At 39.4% G+C, this 18,522-nt stretch overlaps 3 protein-coding genes and 1 long non-coding RNA gene across 7 annotated transcripts; 2 read left to right on the top strand and 2 right to left on the bottom strand.

Moving 5' to 3' along the window:
* Positions 1-76: 76 nt before the first annotated feature.
* Positions 77-3,366, bottom strand: rrad (Ras-related associated with diabetes). Its single transcript, XM_044205697.1, has 5 exons — positions 3,206-3,366; positions 2,575-2,965; positions 1,839-1,912; positions 1,510-1,714; positions 77-1,052 (listed from the first exon to the last, which is right to left on the bottom strand). Exons 2-5 carry the CDS (start codon positions 2,945-2,947, stop codon positions 775-777), a joined length of 930 nt encoding a protein of 309 aa, XP_044061632.1. The 5' UTR covers positions 2,948-2,965; positions 3,206-3,366; the 3' UTR covers positions 77-774.
* A 153-nt stretch (positions 3,367-3,519) lies between these two features.
* LOC122880513 lies at positions 3,520-8,103 on the bottom strand. 2 transcript variants are annotated; one of them, XR_006378951.1, is made up of 3 exons: positions 7,969-8,103; positions 6,874-6,978; positions 3,520-6,243 (listed from the first exon to the last, which is right to left on the bottom strand). It is a non-coding gene; the product is annotated as an uncharacterized LOC122880513 (long non-coding RNA). The 2 variants fall into 2 exon arrangements; XR_006378952.1 differs by having other exon boundaries at positions 6,874-6,982; positions 7,969-8,098.
* On the top strand, positions 7,977-11,245 carry LOC122880502 (ATP synthase F(0) complex subunit C3, mitochondrial-like). Of its 3 annotated transcripts, none has more exons than XM_044205730.1 (5): positions 7,977-8,093; positions 8,361-8,450; positions 9,019-9,090; positions 10,169-10,368; positions 10,873-11,245. In XM_044205730.1, the coding sequence occupies exons 2-5, from the start codon at positions 8,412-8,414 to the stop codon at positions 10,985-10,987; spliced, it is 426 nt and encodes a 141-aa protein (XP_044061665.1). In that variant the 5' UTR covers positions 7,977-8,093; positions 8,361-8,411; the 3' UTR covers positions 10,988-11,245. The 3 variants fall into 3 exon arrangements, with proteins under 3 accessions (XP_044061665.1, XP_044061648.1, XP_044061656.1); XM_044205713.1 differs by having other exon boundaries at positions 10,154-10,368; XM_044205721.1 differs by lacking the exon at positions 7,977-8,093 and adding an exon at positions 8,099-8,122 and having other exon boundaries at positions 10,154-10,368.
* Positions 11,246-12,098: 853 nt separating this feature from the next.
* Positions 12,099-17,527, top strand: nsun3 (NOP2/Sun RNA methyltransferase 3). Its single transcript, XM_044205686.1, has 6 exons — positions 12,099-12,401; positions 13,020-13,123; positions 13,210-13,730; positions 14,277-14,431; positions 15,181-15,299; positions 16,189-17,527. The coding sequence occupies exons 1-6, from the start codon at positions 12,228-12,230 to the stop codon at positions 16,523-16,525; spliced, it is 1,410 nt and encodes a 469-aa protein (XP_044061621.1). The 5' UTR covers positions 12,099-12,227; the 3' UTR covers positions 16,526-17,527.
* The last annotated feature ends 995 nt before the right edge of the window (positions 17,528-18,522 follow it).

Below are 18,522 nucleotides of genomic sequence, written 5' to 3'. Positions count from 1 at the left end.
AGTCATGAGGACGTATATCCCCTAAACAACATCTACTTCTTTTCTGTTGCATTCTGCTGAAAAATGACAGAGAAGATTTTATGTTTTTATTTTATATTTTATTGAAAAAGGAAATCAACGTAAACAAAGAATTTCCAAATAATGTCAAGGTTCACAAGACTAATATAACTTATTGCTTTACTCATACATTCACAACCTGAATTCAATGTTATGGAACAACATAGAAATACAGAAGTTTTCTCTTATCTTTGACTAGTAACTTGGCCGAAGCACGAACCTGCGTACCACGTTTCAAGTAAATATGACTCCAGATGACCTAGTATTGTCATCCTTTACCGTGTCTTTTAGGATAATGAGATGTATGTTTCATTCAGCATCATTCACGTTATAGTATATACATCAATTCCCTCCAATAAAGGAGCACAACAATAACCCAACAGCCAGGCAATCTTTGCAACTCATATAGAAATAACAAGCCTTCCTTTTTCATACTGGTCATGTTATGACAGCAACATGTTTAAGGCAAACAAAAAAAAAAAGAAACAAAATAAATGTTTGCAAAGCTTCATGCAGGTTATCACCATCATCATGATATGACTTGAATAATGTCAGTCATTTTTTTATTAAGTCCTCTCTTTGCTTTTGGTTGGTGTCTAAAAAATAAAAATATATTTCTGTACAGCTCTATTAGTCCTTTAGGGTTAGTGTTAAAACACACACAGCGTCTGGTCTTCAGAGGCCAAAGAAAAAATGTCCGTCTGTCCCATCTGTTCCTCAGAGAACTGTTAGGTCATGGCAGGACTTTGACTTCTGCCTAAAAGCCATCTTTTTGTTCTTGCGCGCAACTATGCGGCCCAGAAACCGTTTAGCTTTCTTGCCGATGCTCTCTCTACGCCTGCAGTTGGCCATGCGTCGTGCGTTTTCCTCCTTGCTGTCTTTCCTCAAGCGGATCTGTCTGACGATGCCCTCAAATAGGTCCTGCACATTGTGGTGAAGGGATGCAGATGTCTCAATGAACTTGCAGTCGAATACCACTGCACAGGCACTTCCCTCTGCAATAGAGAATATATGGAGAAAGGACAATTAGTACTTTAAGTTGATGCACATTAAGAAAACATTAAGGTAGAAGCTCAAGTAGATTTAGGCTGAAAACTGAAAATGGTGACCCTAGATAGCATAAATTAGCCCTAATTCATAATAGTTTTAAACTTTGGCAGATAGCTTTAGTTTGCAGTGGTATTTGAAAGTAGGCCTGGCCTGAACCTGAGCAGTCAAGTGAGAAATGTGGCCTGACCCCACCAAAGCCAGTCAAGTCCAACCAGTTCTGTCAGATTTGATCATGAAAAGCCTCAAGAATAGCTTTTAAGCTTCAAATGATAAATATTAGATTTTTTTAATGTAACCAAACTTCATAACCCACTTCCCCTGAGCTTAAAACATATATTAGCTTAACACATCATACATCTGTGGCACATTTTAGGTTTAAGTTAGTTCATCATACTGACTTACCATCTACAGACACCTCTCTGGACCGCACCAGGTCACTCTTGTTGCCCACAAGGATTATGGGAATGTTCTCTGACTGCCTGGCCCGGCGCAGCTGAATACGCAGCTCTGACGCCTTCTCGAAGCTTGATTTGTCTGTAACTGAATACACAATGATGTAGGCGTCTCCCATCCGCATGCACTGTTCCTTCAGCCACTGGCTGTTATCCTTCAGGAAAGAAACAGATACCAAGTTTAGCATCATACATGGCTGATCCCACCTTTTACTATTGTCATATCCATGAATCAGTGTTAGTGGACAAATGTGATTGCATAAATAATATATAACTCACCTGTTCCCAGATGTCATACAACACAATGGATGACTCTTCTTCATCCACCATGATAGATCTGTCATAAGTGTTTCCTGAGGGGGGAAAAGAAGAAATATAATTTGACACACTGAGAGTGAGCAAAGCATCTCTTATCTGAGCAGTCGTGTTTGTTGCTGGTGTGTGTTGTTGCTTTTCTTCACACTGATTTTAGCTATTTTTTTTCCTTTTTGTAGTCTACACATTGAAGCAGAAAGTTGATCACAGCCTGTGATCAAGCCAACACTGGCCTTTTATATTTTTCCTTCATATTATGCTATTGGATGTGTTTCTGACAGCTGTACTACTGAGGGCAGGGATGGTGCCTCGCTGTAGATGGAAATAGCAATAATCAATGCATGTGCACCCTTGCATGTAAAAATAAGAACCCTGTTTGTTTCTAATCCATCAGCTAAACTTTATAATGCCCTCATAGCTGAATTAGAGAGCATATAAGGCTTCATGTGGCTTTTATGTAATTCTAAAAAATCCACATCCTCATTATTTTTAAATGTGAGTGGTGTTTCTTTTTAAAGGTCAAGATAATTCAAAAAGTAGAAAGTGGTCTCCAAAGTTTTGATGTTTAGTACACTAAATTAACCTTTGACAGTCCTAATTATCACATGTATCTTCATAGACAATGAACATCTTTAGTGTGTGTGTGTGTGTGTGGGGGTTATGCTAGGGTTGATGACTCATCCTCAGCATCACCATTTACCTGCTTCATCGCAGTCGTGACCAGCATCCTCAACTCCTCCAAAGACGCGCGCCAGGCTGGACTTGCCGACGCCGTGCTCCCCAAGGAGAATCACCTTGTACACCTGGGACTCCGTTTCGCTCCCGGTGGAGATGACGGAGTCGGAGGAGTCCGACGCGCAGCTGCCTCGGTGCTGCTCGTTCGGGGAGTAGGACGTGCAGCGCAGGAGGTTGGACAGCTCGTCGGTTTGCCCAGTCTGTGGCATCGTGGCGCGCAGGTCCCGGTCGTCCACGGGCATGCTTCTCCGGTGTAGGTTTGGTATATTCATGGGAAACGGCATGCTCCCTCTTCTTTTGTCCATGTTCCGCAATTTGTCACCCTTGTTCAAAGTCATTGTGCTTATACCGAGGATCTGTGGACAGATTGACATGCGTAAATTATGTGTAAAAGTCTGAATAAGGATGCAGTGGAGGATAATGCCACACATATTTGTCATTGTAAGTCATGTTGTAAAATTTAAACATATATTAGGTTGAGTATGGCTTACAATTGAGCAAATATCAAATCAAAATTTCTCTACTACTCTACTCAACATAAAAACGCAAAGTAAAACTAAAGCTTAAAATGCCTCATCAGTATTAAAAACACTTACTCGGTGCTGGCAATTAAATCCAACGAAGGCAATCCAATAATCCTTGGTTTGAAGAGCTGTTGAAGCCGAAAAAGCGCTTTTGATGGAGTATAATCAGAGTCGCTGCTCAGCGTATTTATATGGGACTGGGAGTGACGTCGGCAGGGATTCGCCCCAGAGAATCACGTCTCCGCTTATTGAAGTGGTGCGTAACGGTAACATTATACAGAGCTGGGGGTGTATGACTGGAAGAGCTGAGGAATCTCCCTTCCGCTTCGCCAAATTGAGAGCTCACCTCTGAGGGGGCGGACAGAGATGAATCCTTGAAGAGGGAAAGCCCACTTAAAGTCAGCGTGATATAAATAATTACTATTAATTTAGGAGATCAATTTAGAGATGGTGGAAATATATCCACATGATGCAAGACGGTAATGTGTATTAAGTCGCAATGCATAGACCTTAATGAATGCTGTTGGAAATGTGATTGCTTGTCTCGCTTGAATTGATTGTCAGTTTGGAGCTTCGTGGTCACTGCAAGGTGCAGGTCACGGCCACAATTACACGATCTCATGGGAATTTCGTTTTAATGTGAGGGAGTTGCTCACTTTATGATATGGGTAAAGTTAAAGCGAAAAAAGCATTATAACATACGAAATATTTGTTATTGATTCCGTGGTCTGTGGCGGCCTTATAAGCTACCATCACACTTGAATTCATTTTTGTGCATGTATGCATAAAATAAACACTTAAATGTGTCAGTGAATAGTCTATAAACGCGTTTAAATTCTACACACGGTGGCATTCATTTATCATGCATCCTTAGCTTTCCACCCACCACCTTGCTGACTGAAAAATGAAGGCTGCAGCCACAAAACCATAATTCTTTGCATTTGCAGCTGTAATTCTTTATGGCTGACAGGCCTTACCTATACCAATACTGCTGGGTTTTACTGATGCATGCCTTAGTTGAATAATGAAAAATGCTTTCAGTTTAAAATATCTAGGCTATGTAACACCTGAATAGAGGCTAATCTCGTTACTGTCCTATTGGAGCCCAAATGATTTTAGGTCATTTTTCTCAGTTTTACTTCTGCATGTGTTTTTATGTTTAATCTTGCATGCAACATATTTTACATACATTTTCTCGCACAGTATGTAGCCTACAACACTACAGTGCTGTGCTCTACAGGCAGAATTAAAATAATTAATTAATTAAAATGTCCAGTTCACATCATGTAGACTCTGCATGCATGGTGTGTTGCTGCCCCCTTGTGGCATTGTGTCTTATATTACAGTTGAACCTTCTGAACTCATTGCGCAGGTATGTGTCCAACATTATAATGTATTTTCTGCTTTGTCCCTATATGGGAAATAAAATAATAAATTAACAAACAAATAAACGTGATATGGGTATTATCTACTTACTTACTTATCTATCTACTTATCACAGTTAATATTTGTCTTCTCAGATTTTACAATTTTTTCTCCTAAATTAACCTCACATATTCACTTACACAGTTCGCTTACTATTTCTCTTGCTTTTAAGGACTTCTTAGCCTTTAGAGATAAGGCATTTTTGCTATATTCTGTCTTGGACTTGAAATAAATATCCCATTCAGTGCGTTTGCAGTCGACTGATCACTGCTAATGTGGGCCACCTTTGATGTCAGCGTTCCCAGAGTTTCACGTCAGACGTAGTGGAAAGATTTACCCCTTAATCCACTGCAAAATCTGTGTTGCCATTGTCATCTTTGGTGTTTTATTTGTACAATAAAACAAAATGTGTGAGTGGTACATATATACAACAGAGCTACCTTCTTTGAAACAACCTGGATGTGACAGCTAAGGCCTATCACAGCTGACAATATTCACATTCAGTTAAAGTAAATAGGACTGCTTCTGCTGCTGTGAATGATTTTTAAAAGGGAAATTACGTCATCACCCAATTGCCACGATAAATACAATTAAGTGAATGTAGATTATAGCCCGACCGATATTGGATTTTTGAGGCCGATACTGATATCGATATTTGGGAGAGACCTGATGACAATATATCAGCCATTTTTTTAAAACAAAACATAAACAACAATCTTGAAATAGATTTCTCTAATTGAGACCAAGATATATTCTAAGTGGGACATTTTACAGTTGGAAAATCTACTTGTCAGTGTCTGATGGACAAACTATGTAAAGGTGACATTGTTTCTAAGTGACCTCAAAGACCTCATTTCTGTACTGTAATTTCTTACACTTACTGTGTTACTTATCAGATACAAACACAGATAAATCTGCAATAGACTAATATAGGCCGATATATCAGACTGGCCAATTTGGCGATCGGTAAAGCTCTAATATAGATAGCATACTTAGACTAAGACAACAGTTTTTTTTACCTTTGATCATTTTCAAAAAGTTTATAAAAGTTTAGATTCATATTTAGTTAAATAATCGCAGTTACTTACTGACCCTTGTATGACAACTAGAACAATAAACATTTACATTGTGAAGCTTATGAACATTTCTGTTGCGACTTCTTCTCAATGAACTTCTGAATGATTCAACGTCTGGGTAATTTTGGAGGCTGTAATTTCTAGTAGTGGTATATTGGATTCAAGGGTGTATATACATTATAATCATTTATTCAAATGGTCTCTATGGGATAGTAAAAAAACAAGCATCTTTTTGTGTAAATCTGGTAGGTGACGAATATATTCACTTTGCAGGCAGAGCCAGAGTTGGTCCCAGTCAATGTTGATGTTTGTGCACTGTGGACTGTCCTGGTTTTAACTTTAGTGATGTGGCATTTAAACATGCTGTACTAGCATGATGGTCCATCTGATGCAGGTATTAATGGCAGAATGTTTTATTGCATAAAGGATTTCCTCAGCCATACATCAATTCAGGTGAGAGTTGGGGGAGATTTTTCTGAAACTGTTGACATTGATAATGGTTCCACCCCAAGGCTCAGTCATTAGTCCAGTCCTCTTCAATGTAATGATAAACATATTTCAAAAAGTCCACCAAGGTTTTCGGCGATGGCGGGATGGGAATGGCGCCATCTGGAGGACAGGGAAAAATATTGGTCATCTGTTCTGTCAAATTCAAAAGGCCTTGGACCAGGTTCTTCAGTGGGAATATATATGGGGATTTAGGATTTCCACGTCTAAGTAAAGTCATAATAGATGAAAGTCCTGGTTTAAATCTGTCTATGTATGCGTATCCCTTTGAAAGAGTCATGGTCTTCAAATTTCTGGGCGTGTGGATGGATGAAAAACTAACATGGAAAACTCATACAGATACAGTCATTTGTAAATGTGAGAAAGTAAATAACATTCTCCGTAACTTAGCTAGAAGTGATTGTGGGGCTGAGAGAGACACCTTGCTTATGATTCATCGAGCCATGATAAGATCCACTTTAGATTATGGGTGTGTTGTGTTTGGGTCAGCTGCAAATTCTATTCTTAGCAAACTGGACCGGGTCCAGGCAAAGGCCCTAAGTATTTGCTGTGGAGCTTTTATAACGACGCCTATTCTAACTTTACTTGTTGAAATGGGGGAATCAAGTTTAACAACCAGGAGAAACAAACTGGGGCTTCATTATTGGGTTCAGTGGCCTAAAATTCAGCTCTGCAGCAAAATGTCTTTTTTTGGAGTTTATAGGTAAGGAAAATAAGTCAAATGTTCTTCACCTCATAAAACAGCTGCCAGTAAATACTGGGCTTGAGCAAGACAGTGAGATTGGGTTGGTCTGGTCTCCTGTTCCTTTCTGGTTTCTCCAGGATCCTGAGGTACATCTATCTTGATCAGAATATAAATATTTCATGTAATCATGTTTACAAGTATTCAAATCATTTTAAGAAAGAGTATATGCAGATTTTTACTGATAGATATAAGGACTCAGTCTTTGGGATGTAGGCTACTGTATGTGGCTAATCTTCAGATCCAACAGAGCATCCGCATATCTGATAATATGTTGTTTTTTTCTGCTGAGCTACTGACAGTTTTATGGGCCATGTGGTGGATAGAGTGGGTCAAACCCCATAAAAGTATCATCTGCTTGGATTCTGCGGCTGCTTTGTTGGCTTTGAGAGGCTGGACACAAAGGGCCCACCTGGACCTGCTCCTTGTGCTGCTTGTTTAGGACAGAGAATATGGGCTACCATATGGGTTTTTTGTGGATACCTGGACACTCAGGGGTTGAGGGCAATGAAATCTCTGACAAACTGGCTAAGAAATCTCTGTTATGGGAAACTATTGATCTGAAGGTTCAGATGGGAAAATGTGAATGCTTTAGCATTTGCAAAGAAAAATTAGAGCTTCAGTGGCAAAAAGAGTGGAGAGAAGAATGGAGGAGTAGACATTATTTCTCTCTGCAATCATCTGTTAAAAGTAAGAGGTGGATGATAAAGTCTAGAGAAGGGATGATGTTGTTATAGCCTAACTAGGCAGAGACTGGGGCATTGGGGTCTAGCCAGCTATTTGAAAGTCAAAGGCAAACATCCAGACGGTCTGTGTCAGTGTGGAAATTTGGAAACAGTCCAACATGTTATGTTCTCATGAAACAAATACAGAAATGAAAGGCAACAGTTATTCGGGGAGTTGTCGGATCTGGGTCTCTGGGCTTTCTCTTTCAGGTCTGTTTTTGCATCTGAAATGAATTTCCAACTTATTGGTAGAGTAATCCCAAAATGTCTCCACTCAACTGGACTGTTCGTAAGAATATAGGATAAACAGCAAACCCTTGTCTGCGGAGGGCAGCATTACATTTTCAGTGTACAGTCTACCGGAAATCCTTTAGAAGATGGTCCATCTGTGTGGTAGCTCCATCAGGAAGTCGGAAGTCAAGTCTTTTACGTGACACTGCGCATGCGCATTCCTCTCGCGTCTTCGACCTCTGCAGTAAACCACGGTGAGAGCTAACCTCCTCAGTCACAAACTGTGTGTTAGTTTAATATAATAGTGATTTTTCGGTGTAACTCGGTGTCTTTGTAGCTCTATTGACCGCAGCACTGCTCAGCTCTTCTGATTTACCAACTAGCTTGTTTTTTTTAGCGACATTGTTCGGTTTGCAGCTGCTCTTGACCTTAACGTTACTTGTGTGTGCCCACTTAACTTTGCACACTTGTCACCACACTTAAGTTGTTAATTGCCGTGTTTCATGCATTGCTCCCTACAGACAGCAGCCACAGAGCTCCTTTGGTTGACCTGACCACTTCGTCCCTTCGTAATGTATGCCTGCGCTAAGTTCGTTTCCACGCCCTCTCTGGTGAGTCTACACGAATGAATGGGAATAACAGTTTCATGTACTTTGCCAGTGTGCCTGTTGAGATCATGATAGTTTGCAAAAAGCTGCCAGTCTGTGTTCAGGGCAAGCAATCGGCAGCTATAATGTAGCCTGCTAACACTCCGCAATGTAGCCGTGTTTGACCCTCTGCTAAAGTCAGCTAGCTAGCACCTGCAAGGACGTCCTAGCTTTGAACATTACTCAGCCTATGCATTGGACCTTTTTGGAGCTTATATGAGTCTGTATCATCACAATTTAAAGGATATAAAGTAGTGCACAGAGAAGCAGCCATATTCAAGTAGAAAACTGAGCAGAATTAATCCAAAAGCAACGCTATAATGGGTCACTGTTGGATTTTACCATATTTACTACGAGCTGAATGTCACTGTAGGTGAAACCACATGCCTTTTATGCGTCTTACCTGTAGCAGAGAAGATGTATTCTGAGCAAATTTAAAACTATACAGACAGATGTCAAGATAACATGCTGGGAAAGCATCTTATCAGAGCGATACTGTCTTAACTAAATGTGTCTTTTTTTCTTCTTGCAGGTCCGTGCTGGATCTCGGGCTCTGTACAGACCACTCTCGGCAGCAGTAGTCTCGGATGCCAGGAAAGCAGAGGTAAGCAGATATCTGTACTGGGAATTATAACTGATTTATTGACTTTGAGTGTTCACACAGAAGAGGCACTCTGAAGCCATCACGTCTTCATTAATCTCCTTTGCTATTCTCATTTGCTTGTTTCTCATATACAAAGAGTGACTAGACAAATAAAAACCCCTGTACATTTTAATGTAAGGTCATTTAACAGCACTGTAGTAGGTATTTGTGAAACTTCCTAACGTATTTTCAGTAAATTTTAAAATTGGGATTTTATTTTTTTTGTCTCACCCATAGTTAATACAGTACTGAAGAAACAAGGCTGCATATTATAACATTGTTTAATGTAGCTACCCAACAAAGTTATTACATTTTACACTGGCAGGTTTTCATGTCAAGTACAAAAGCAGACTGGTAAGGTGATAGGATTAGAAGCTAAATAGCATGCCTTGCATTTTCGGTTTGCTATTGAAGCAATGTAAGCTTTAGCTAGCAAGCCTATGTGGCTCACATTAGCTGCACATAGGTTTCTACCATTCTAACAAATGCAGTGACAATTCTGCATCAGTATGTGAAGCTCACCTTTCTAAAGCTGCACTAATGTTCACATTAATAAAGTCCATAGTAGAGAGAGATTCAGGAGTCAAAGTTTGGCTTTGGCATGAACTTTATAGGTATATTAAGTATTCCAGATAGATGCATAGTGCGGACCCGACCTGCATGTTTGAAGGTAAAACCTCTGCAGCTAGCAAGGTAACAAAAGTGACAGACATTGAGCAGCAAACCCTGCTGATATATTATGCAAAGAGGAGCCAGTAAAATATCACTGATTGCATCTTTAATGTCAATGTTTGTTTAAAAAAAAAAAAAGTGATGGCCAACCAGGTAATTTTTATTGACTATAAACCGAAATAGGTGATTTTAGTGGACCGTTATGTGCCCGATACATAGACAGGATATTTTACATCTCATAACAATTAGGCACTCTAATCTAAACTGATTTGTTTTGTAAATAAATCTTTCTATATATAGCAGAAAAATGTTGAGTGGCTCTTCTGTTTTTGTTTTGTACTAACTTACTTAGTTTTATATGTTTCAGACTGCTTCACTCCTGGCACCACAGAGCATTGTAGCCTCCCAGCAGCAGGTGGCGGTGCGGGGATTCCAGACTAGTGCTGTGAGCCGTGACATCGACACTGCTGCGAAGTTCATTGGAGCAGGAGCTGCCACTGTGGGAGTGGCTGGATCTGGAGCTGGAATTGGAACGGTGTTTGGTAGCCTTATCATTGGATATGCCAGGTAAATTAAACACCATCTGTCATCATTTGACTTTTTTTTTTAAAATTTTTTAATCAATTAATTTCTGTTTAGGTGGACAGATATGGTTTTGGCTGAAGAACAATTAATTAGCTTTTAGTGGTTCTTTACATCTGAAATGTCTGTCTTTAGATGGTTGGGTTGTTGTTGTTTTTGTTTTGTTTTGTTTTTTTAGTAATAGCAATAACTATGAAACTAACAGAGGCATAATTGATTCTAAATGTTTACATGGTCAAGCAATTAATTTAATTAAAATTTTAAGCAAAAGAAGGAATGATGTCTTTGGGTGTAAAAATGAACATTTTCAAGGGTTTGTGCAGCCTTAATGCCTTCCAGTTATTTAATTATTTTGTCGCATGTGTTAAGTCCTTCATGGGGAACCTTGGAAGACACTGGGATTGTCTGCTCACTGAAATGTCTTGGCAGTTGTACTTGTAACACTTTGTACCTCCAGTTTATCTCACCTGCCGCTCTCTGTCTCAACAGGAACCCCTCTCTGAAGCAGCAGCTCTTCTCTTACGCCATCTTGGGCTTCGCTCTGTCTGAAGCTATGGGTCTTTTCTGTCTGATGGTTGCATTCCTTATTCTGTTTGCCATGTAAACCAGTTAAGCATTTGCTGTAAAGGGATACATCACAATGTTAACAAGAATTCAGTTTGAGATGTCTATGAATGGCACGATGATTTCAGCTTATTGTCGCTCATTGGTGTTTCTTCAAAGATTGTGATCACTGATGTATGAAACTCGGGCAAACCCAAATCATTTTAAATGATGGTTTTGCCATTATATTGTATATTTAATCAAATGTTTTTTTGTTAACAAACATGCAACCAATAACGGAAGTAAAATGTTTAATTCATCATGTGTCTGTACATTTGTAAATGGGGTTTTGGGTTATTTTTGTATGTCGATTTTAGATTCAAAAAGGCAGTGGCACTGTTTTTCTTCTGAAGTAATGGTTATGCTACACAAATTGTAGAAACATTCAAACCCTAATACAGAATATCACAGATAATTTTTCCCTTAACAGTCCCAGTTTAATTACTACATCTCAAGTTTTAAGATCACGTACCTGTTATCTGTCTCTATTAATGTTCAAGAAGACCCAAAATGATTGTCAAGTGTTGTTAATTAATAATTCAATTTAATTACTTAAAAGTCCCGCTATAAGAATTAGTCCAGTTCGTGAGCCCAGCAGTATAGTTACTTATAGTTACTCCACAATTAGGTCTACTTGCCTACGTAGGATAAACCCAAAGAGAAATGAAAACGTATATTTCTTTCACCCTTTGTCCAGCAGCAGGTTGTATCTTCAAACGGTATTGTTGTGATTCCAGAGACGTCAACTATCTAAGAGTTTGCCCAGGGCGAAACACGTTTAGCTAAATCTAACATTTTCAGCGGATTATAGGGAAAAGGAGCAAACATTTTATCATCCGGTCAGAGTATCCGTGGGATCGCAGAAATGTATCTGAAGAAGCTGAAAAACGGGTGAGAAATTAACGTTTTGATTTTAAGGTTTGCGTCCGGAATCCAGTGTGACGGACTCACAGAGTAACGTAACTCTTCTGCGGAATATTAAACCTTTCTAACACTAACACAGCGGCATTGCTTCTTTTCCCAGCGAGCTCATCTTAAAGTCAGTGTTTTGGTGTTAACTGTTTTATACACTAACCATATAAATAATATCCCAATACTGAGGTCGCAGCGGTTTGTCAGGTGGAACTATAGACACGCAGTCAGAGTTCAGGGAGGACGGATTTGAGCAACGTACCCTGAGGTTTACCGAAGAAACTCACCGAAATATATTCGTCAGTTAGACAGTAAAAATAAAGAACCGAATGTCTAAATACGTGTTCACAATACATCACTTTTACAGTAAGTGGAGGATAATTTGCTTCAAAACTCAAAGGCTAACGCCGACATCTCTGTGGTGGCTGTGGTCGTGTAACTCTCACTCGGGTGCCGAGCTTGTTTTACAACTGAACGAGCAAAAAGGAGCGCCCAATAATCAGGTAAACTTATTACATTATGGGATGCTTTAGGGGGGAGCATTGCTTGTATATTGTCTCCTTGTCTCGTTTCGAAGACAGTCGGCTGGGTTTATTATCAAACACGTTGTGTCACAGCTCCTGTCAAAGTACACATTTTACATCTAGTTTACAAACGCTCCTCTTTTAAACAGCCTGTTATTTACTTCTAAAGCCTAGTACGCACTGTTTGGCTTGAATATTAGCTTGATAAAGCCCCAGTAGTTCACGAAACACTCAATTTTACACTCAGTATCCACCAGGGGTAGTGAGTGTACAAGACACTAGACAGCAGATTTAAAGGAAATCTAAAATGTAGATCTTACTCTTCCAGTGGTTTTGGTAAGTAAACTGTTCAGCTCGAAATTAGAATATCAAGACTTGAATTAATTAATTCAACAGGTGATACTTTTTGGATTTGGTCAATATTTACTTGATGTTTACTCCTGATATTAAGGTCCAAATGACTTTTACATGACATAACTTTGAATCAGAAAATGTCCCCATAAAAGTAACCTATGTGCTGTCAGAGTTTACTTTAAGGACACTGCCTACTTTCGTGCCTCTCTAGATAAGAATTTCACTACAGTCTGTTTGTAACAGGTAACAAAAAGGTGCAAAAAAGAGAGATCTTCATGTCAACCAGTACTGGACTGCTTTGACCAGCAGTACAGTCAGGAACTTGGAGACTTGTGGGCAGATGCAAGGTAAATTTTGTCTGAAATAATTATTACAGCTCACACACAGACAGCGTTTGTACCCTTTTATCATTGAGATTGCTTTTCTCCTGCAGAGCAGTGCTCTTGGACCCTCACTCTTGGCAGTATGGGGTCATGCTCAACTGCTTCAGTGTTGTGACAGACATCACACAGATTCTCCAATCACAGGGCTTTTGCGCATTGCTGCCACAAACAGATGTCTCCATGTTGCTTTGTAATGGCCCATCAACAGTGTCAAATTCTAAATACCAAGCAGGAAAAGACTCTCTGTTGCCACCTCACTACATCTCCAAGTGCCCTCCTAATGACTCCCATCTCCAACCTGACAGCGCGTCTCATGCGCTCGGTCAGGACCTTCAATCAGAGCCTTCACTCAGTTTGCCCCGTCCTTCATTACAGTGTTACATCCACCCATATCCACTGCGATTCCCCTCTCAGGCTCACAGGCCTGGCCAGCTGAAGCAGTACTACCTCCTGAATGCTGCCTCCCTGCTTCCAGTGCTGGCTTTGCAAGTCAGAGATGGAGAGAAGGTTTTGGATCTTTGCTCTGCCCCTGGGGGCAAAGCCTTAGCCATGATGCAGTGTGCCACCCCAGGTAAAACAAGTTGTTTTTTTTTGTTTTGTTTTTTTTAATGGACTTTGCAGACTTTGATTTGATTTTATTTATCTCATGCAAAGAGGTATAAGATTGTGGATTTAGTACAGTTTTTAAAACACGACAGTAGAGGATATAAGAAGGCTAATATAACTTATACACTGCTGAGTGTGTATATCAGTTTATAACTTTGCAATAAAATGTTTAACATTGGCATTTGGTATTTATAAAACTCAATATTCAAGTTTATTTATCAACTCATATAGTTGATAAATATTAATGGTTATACTTAATTAGACTGAAATGCCCCCAAATCAAAACTTCCTGTATTAGTAAAGGGATGTTGGCAGCACACCAAATGACTTTCCAGGATATGGGGAAAACATGGGGGAACATCTTGTTGAAATGTGTTAAGCTTTGTTTTTAAATATTAAAAGCGTACTTTTGCAAATTGCTGCAGTTGAAGCTAAGGATATTTTAGTCTGCTGTCAATAGCCTATTTGCATTGAACACTGGTAATAAGTAATGCTCTGTGTTATGTTCCAGCACTTCTCTGCTGTAATGAACCAGACCTCCACAGACGGGACTGGCTGGCCAAAACCCTGGAGTCTTTTCTGCCTCACTCACTAAACAGCAGAGTGATTGTATCTGCAAAGGATGGACGATCTTTTGGGCAAAGTGCAGCAGGAACATATGACAAGGTTTGGAGAGTCAGGTTTGTGGCAGCATTTTACAGAATTTTGCTGCAGTGTCCAACAAATTGAGGTGTCACACTTCTTTTTCAGGGCCATGGTTAGAAATGAATGAGAACAGCAATCCTTTGAACAGAAGCTAATAAGCCCAGTGGAAAAGAAGAAAACCGTTTATTCAAAATAGGAGCCAAGAAGAGGCAGACAAATGGCTGGGAGGAATCAAAGTGACTGATAATGAAACAAAATATTGAGGAGAAAAAAAGGAAAGCACAGAATGAAAGACTGTGTGAACAAAGACTGAAAGGCAATAGAGTGGTGCAAACAGACTGCACAGATTCAAGCTGTATTGCGGCAATGATGTGTCTTCGTAAAATTTGCATGGAGGACAGAATTGTCGGGAATATTCTCAGCTGAGGTGTAAAGTTTCAGAGGCAGTTATTGTTTTACTTAATTTTCTACAGTGGGTAATTAGGAACAGATGTGTTTTGGGGGAGATTCTTTTTTCACCCTGACTGATTATTTGTCCCTGGATGATGATTCAGGTGCTGTGAGGAAAATATAACATGTACTTGGATTATTTTACAGACCTGCAGCATTTGTCTTTTGTCTGATTTTACCTTAATTAACTATTTAAATTTTCTTACTCCTTCACTTTTGCTTTTCTTCTTTGACCCTTATTGTCTCTCACTGCCATTACACTCTTGACCCCTCTGACTCAGACTCTGAACTACTTACATTTCTTGCTCTCGCTGTTGCAGGTTTTAGTCGATGCTCCATGTTCTAATGACAGGAGCTGGTTGTATTCTAGCAGCCAGCAGGGGGAGCAGAGACTACAGGAAAGAGCCAGGCTGCCTGCGCTCCAGGCTCAATTGCTAAAGTAAGCCCTGTCCCCAACCTAAATAAATGTCTGCAATGTCTCCAAAAATTGTGATTACGTGGAATTTCTAACTAAATAATGACATTGTTTTGGTTCAGATGAGGAATTATAAAATATTTGCCTGTGTTTTAAATGATACACAAAATAATGTAAACACTATATGAAACTGCAATTAATTGGAATTACATTGGATTGACTGGCAATTAGTGTCATTTGTCAGGAATAAAAAGGTCTGGCATTATTATTTTTTTTTTTAAAGGTCCAGTGTGGCATCTAGCAGTGAAATTTCAATTTGCAACCATTTGAATACCGCTCACATCAGCCTCACCTTCAAAGCATGTAGGAAAAACTACGGTGGCCGTGAAACTCGTGAAAAACGCGAAAGGCCCAATCTAGAGCCAGTGTTTGGTTTGTCCGTTCTGGGCTACTGTAGAAACATGGCGGTGCAACATGGCGGCCTCTGTGGAAGGGGACCCGCTCCCTATGTAGATAAAAACGGCTTATTCTAAGGTAATGAAAACACAACGATTCTTATTTTCCAGTGATTATACACTAATGAAAACATTCTTATAAGTATTATATTCCATTTCTGCCAATAGCTCCTCCTAAATGTTACACACTGGACCTTTAACAAGTGAATTTCAAAGCAACAGAAAACAACTAAGAGAGTTCCATGGAGGCTGTATCATATGTGGTCAAATTGTAGTTGAACCAATCAAAAAAATTACAAAAGTATTTAGTGTGTTGAGGGAGGAGAAACTTGACATGTATATGATAGACATATACAGTATACAATTAGTATGCAACTTATTATCCTGCTTTATAGCAGTGTTTGAAATGGTAATTTAGTCCCTTGTCATGAAGTACAGTATTTGTCTTCTCCCTGCAGGTCTGCACTGTCAGCAGTGCGTCCAGGGGGTGTAGTGGTCTATTCCACTTGCACACTGTCCAGCTGTGAGAACTACGCTGTGGTTGAGACAGTGCTGAATGACTGTCCTGAGGCTGAACCTGAAGACCTGTGGGAGGAGATTGCTGTTCCTTTATCAAAATACTTTGCATTTAGTCCTGCTCACCCTGATCATGGACAGACACTTCACAAGCCATCCCCGCAGCCACAGAATGGCACTGTGTCTACTTATCACCACAGACTTGGCATTTTAGTGGTTCCTCAGTTCGGCAAGACCTGGGGACCTATGTTTTTGTCTCGGATTAGAAGAAGGAAATAGTGTGTATCATCCTGTGCAGAAAAGATATGTGGAAACAAATGGCTAAACTTACACATTCCCTTGGTACAACTTTTGTTAACTGTGGGTTTTTTAAGATGTAAAGTACCTTGTGGAACTGGCTTGTAACTCACTAACACAAACTGACAAATTTATTAGTTCACATTTAGCACACTCCAAACTCTACACAGTGCCAACTTGCGTTACTTATAGAGGAGGAAAGTAACAGCAACAGTAGTTTAGACAGGCAGATTTAAACATGTCAATGTTGCCACATGCAGGCAAAGAAAGTCATAACTTGCAGTTTTAACACTTGGCCACCTGCAAGACAATGTGTTGCAGCTGAAGTTTTTGCTGTTTAATGCAGCTGTTCTTTGTGTTTGGGTGTGTTGCATGAGATTTTACAACACTTGTACCACCTAAAACAAAGTAAAACATAGAACATCGCTCACATCATTCATACAGTGATGTGAGTCAAAGATAGAACTTAGACAACCTACATTTATTTAAAGCGGCTATAATCAATATTTTTTATGATAATGAATCAGCAGACAGCTGTTTTCAGTAAAAGTTGGTTTTGGAGTTGGTAGAGACCAAAAACAGATTGAAAAGAGAGTTAATATTGGACTCACATTTGCCAGGTGGACATAAACTTGACTCCAAATGAATGATAATGTTGCTCCATAACTGCTGGATGTGTAAATAAGCAACTGTTTGCCAACAAGTTCAACATATGTCCCAAGTGGCGAAAACAATCAGTAATTGCAGGTTTAATTGTTTTCTTTTAGCCTTATTTATTGTTTATTATTATTTATTGTTTATGGCAACCATGGAAACTACTTGCACTGCATATGTACAATTAGATGATATTGACTGAAGATTTTAAGTGCTTCACAATAATAACACTGTGTCCATGTTGTATAATAAAATTGATAATACTATAAGACAGCAATATTCTACGATGTAAGATTGTAACATTAAAAATTCATTCAGTTTATTCTATTAGCAGAGAGTGCTTATGGCGAGAGTTTTATTTCCGTTTGTGTTGTTGAGTTTTATTTTCTAAATAGTCTTTGAGAGGTAGTTAGAGAATGAGAAATGACATTACAAGACTCAGCACCACAGAAGCTCACATTCAGAATCTCCATTTTCCAAGCCTTAAGTCAGTATATCAGGTTGCACTCATTAAATTTGGATTACCTCTTGACTTAAGTCATCACTGAATTTTTTCTGAGTTTCTATCTGAACACCTGTGACTGATGTTTATTGGCCTATGTTTGTTTTTAAATATCTAAATGCCATAACACTATTGCAAATGTTTTCAGACTTGACATACTGAACAGGAGGCTAAACGTTTCCTGTCTGAGAGATTAGTTTAATAACCAGGACGAGCAGTAATGATATAATTAACACACAGTTTCTCTTTCTTCATTCCTGCGACTCCCTGCATTCTCCTACTCTGAATTAAGCTGTGCTGTAAGTCTCACTAGAAGTAATCTTACATCTGTCATCATATCTCCCTTTAGTATGACTGAGAGGGGCAGTATCAATCTCTTATAGTGGCTCATTACCTGGGTGCACTGTTCTTGTGTCATGCTTGAGTGAAAAGTAGATGCTGTTTCATCGCAGCGTTGTAGCTTTTCATCATGCTGTGATTGCTCAGACCAGAAGCCGAAGGTGTTTTGAAAGTAACTGTAGACAATAACACACAAGAATTCATATAGTTTTACCTTTCGAACATAACAGACTGACAAAGTATGCTGTTGCAAAGGCAGTTATGTGTGGAAACCCTTATTTCTTCCTCCCAAATACATAAGGCTGGTGGTTCTGAGCGTGTCTATGAAACGCTGTCAAAGATATGATTGCTGAAATAGGAAAGCTACAAGAGCGGTGCACCGGTTTCATCCAACTACTCTGCCTGGCCATAGACACAAGCATTATTGGGTGCATTTATATGGCTATTTTTATTGGCTGTCCTAGTTTTGCTCCACTTCTGCGTG

This window comes from Siniperca chuatsi, linkage group LG1, assembly GCF_020085105.1.
Source record: "Siniperca chuatsi isolate FFG_IHB_CAS linkage group LG1, ASM2008510v1, whole genome shotgun sequence".
Taxonomy (NCBI): domain Eukaryota; kingdom Metazoa; phylum Chordata; class Actinopteri; order Centrarchiformes; family Sinipercidae; genus Siniperca; species Siniperca chuatsi.
This window is presented reverse-complemented; position numbering and strand designations above follow the sequence as displayed.

Coding starts and splice junctions, on each gene's coding strand:
- LOC122880502 (XM_044205713.1), top strand. CDS start 8,412: ATGTATGCCTGCGCTAAGTTCGTTTCCACGCCCTCTCTG. Junction 8,451..9,018: donor TCGTTTCCACGCCCTCTCTG/GTGAGTCTACAC, acceptor TTCTTCTTGCAG/GTCCGTGCTGGATCTCGGGC. Junction 10,369..10,872: donor CTTATCATTGGATATGCCAG/GTAAATTAAACA, acceptor CTGTCTCAACAG/GAACCCCTCTCTGAAGCAGC.
- rrad (XM_044205697.1), bottom strand. CDS start 2,947: ATGACTTTGAACAAGGGTGACAAATTGCGGAACATGGACAAAAGAAGA. Junction 1,913..2,574: donor TCACGACTGCGATGAAGCAG/GTAAATGGTGAT, acceptor TTCCCCCCTCAG/GAAACACTTATGACAGATCT. Junction 1,053..1,509: donor CAGAGAGGTGTCTGTAGATG/GTAAGTCAGTAT, acceptor TCTCTATTGCAG/AGGGAAGTGCCTGTGCAGTG.
- nsun3 (XM_044205686.1), top strand. CDS start 12,228: ATGTCTAAATACGTGTTCACAATACATCACTTTTACAGTAAGTGGAGG. Junction 12,402..13,019: donor AAGGAGCGCCCAATAATCAG/GTAAACTTATTA, acceptor TGTTTGTAACAG/GTAACAAAAAGGTGCAAAAA. Junction 15,300..16,188: donor CTCCAGGCTCAATTGCTAAA/GTAAGCCCTGTC, acceptor TTCTCCCTGCAG/GTCTGCACTGTCAGCAGTGC.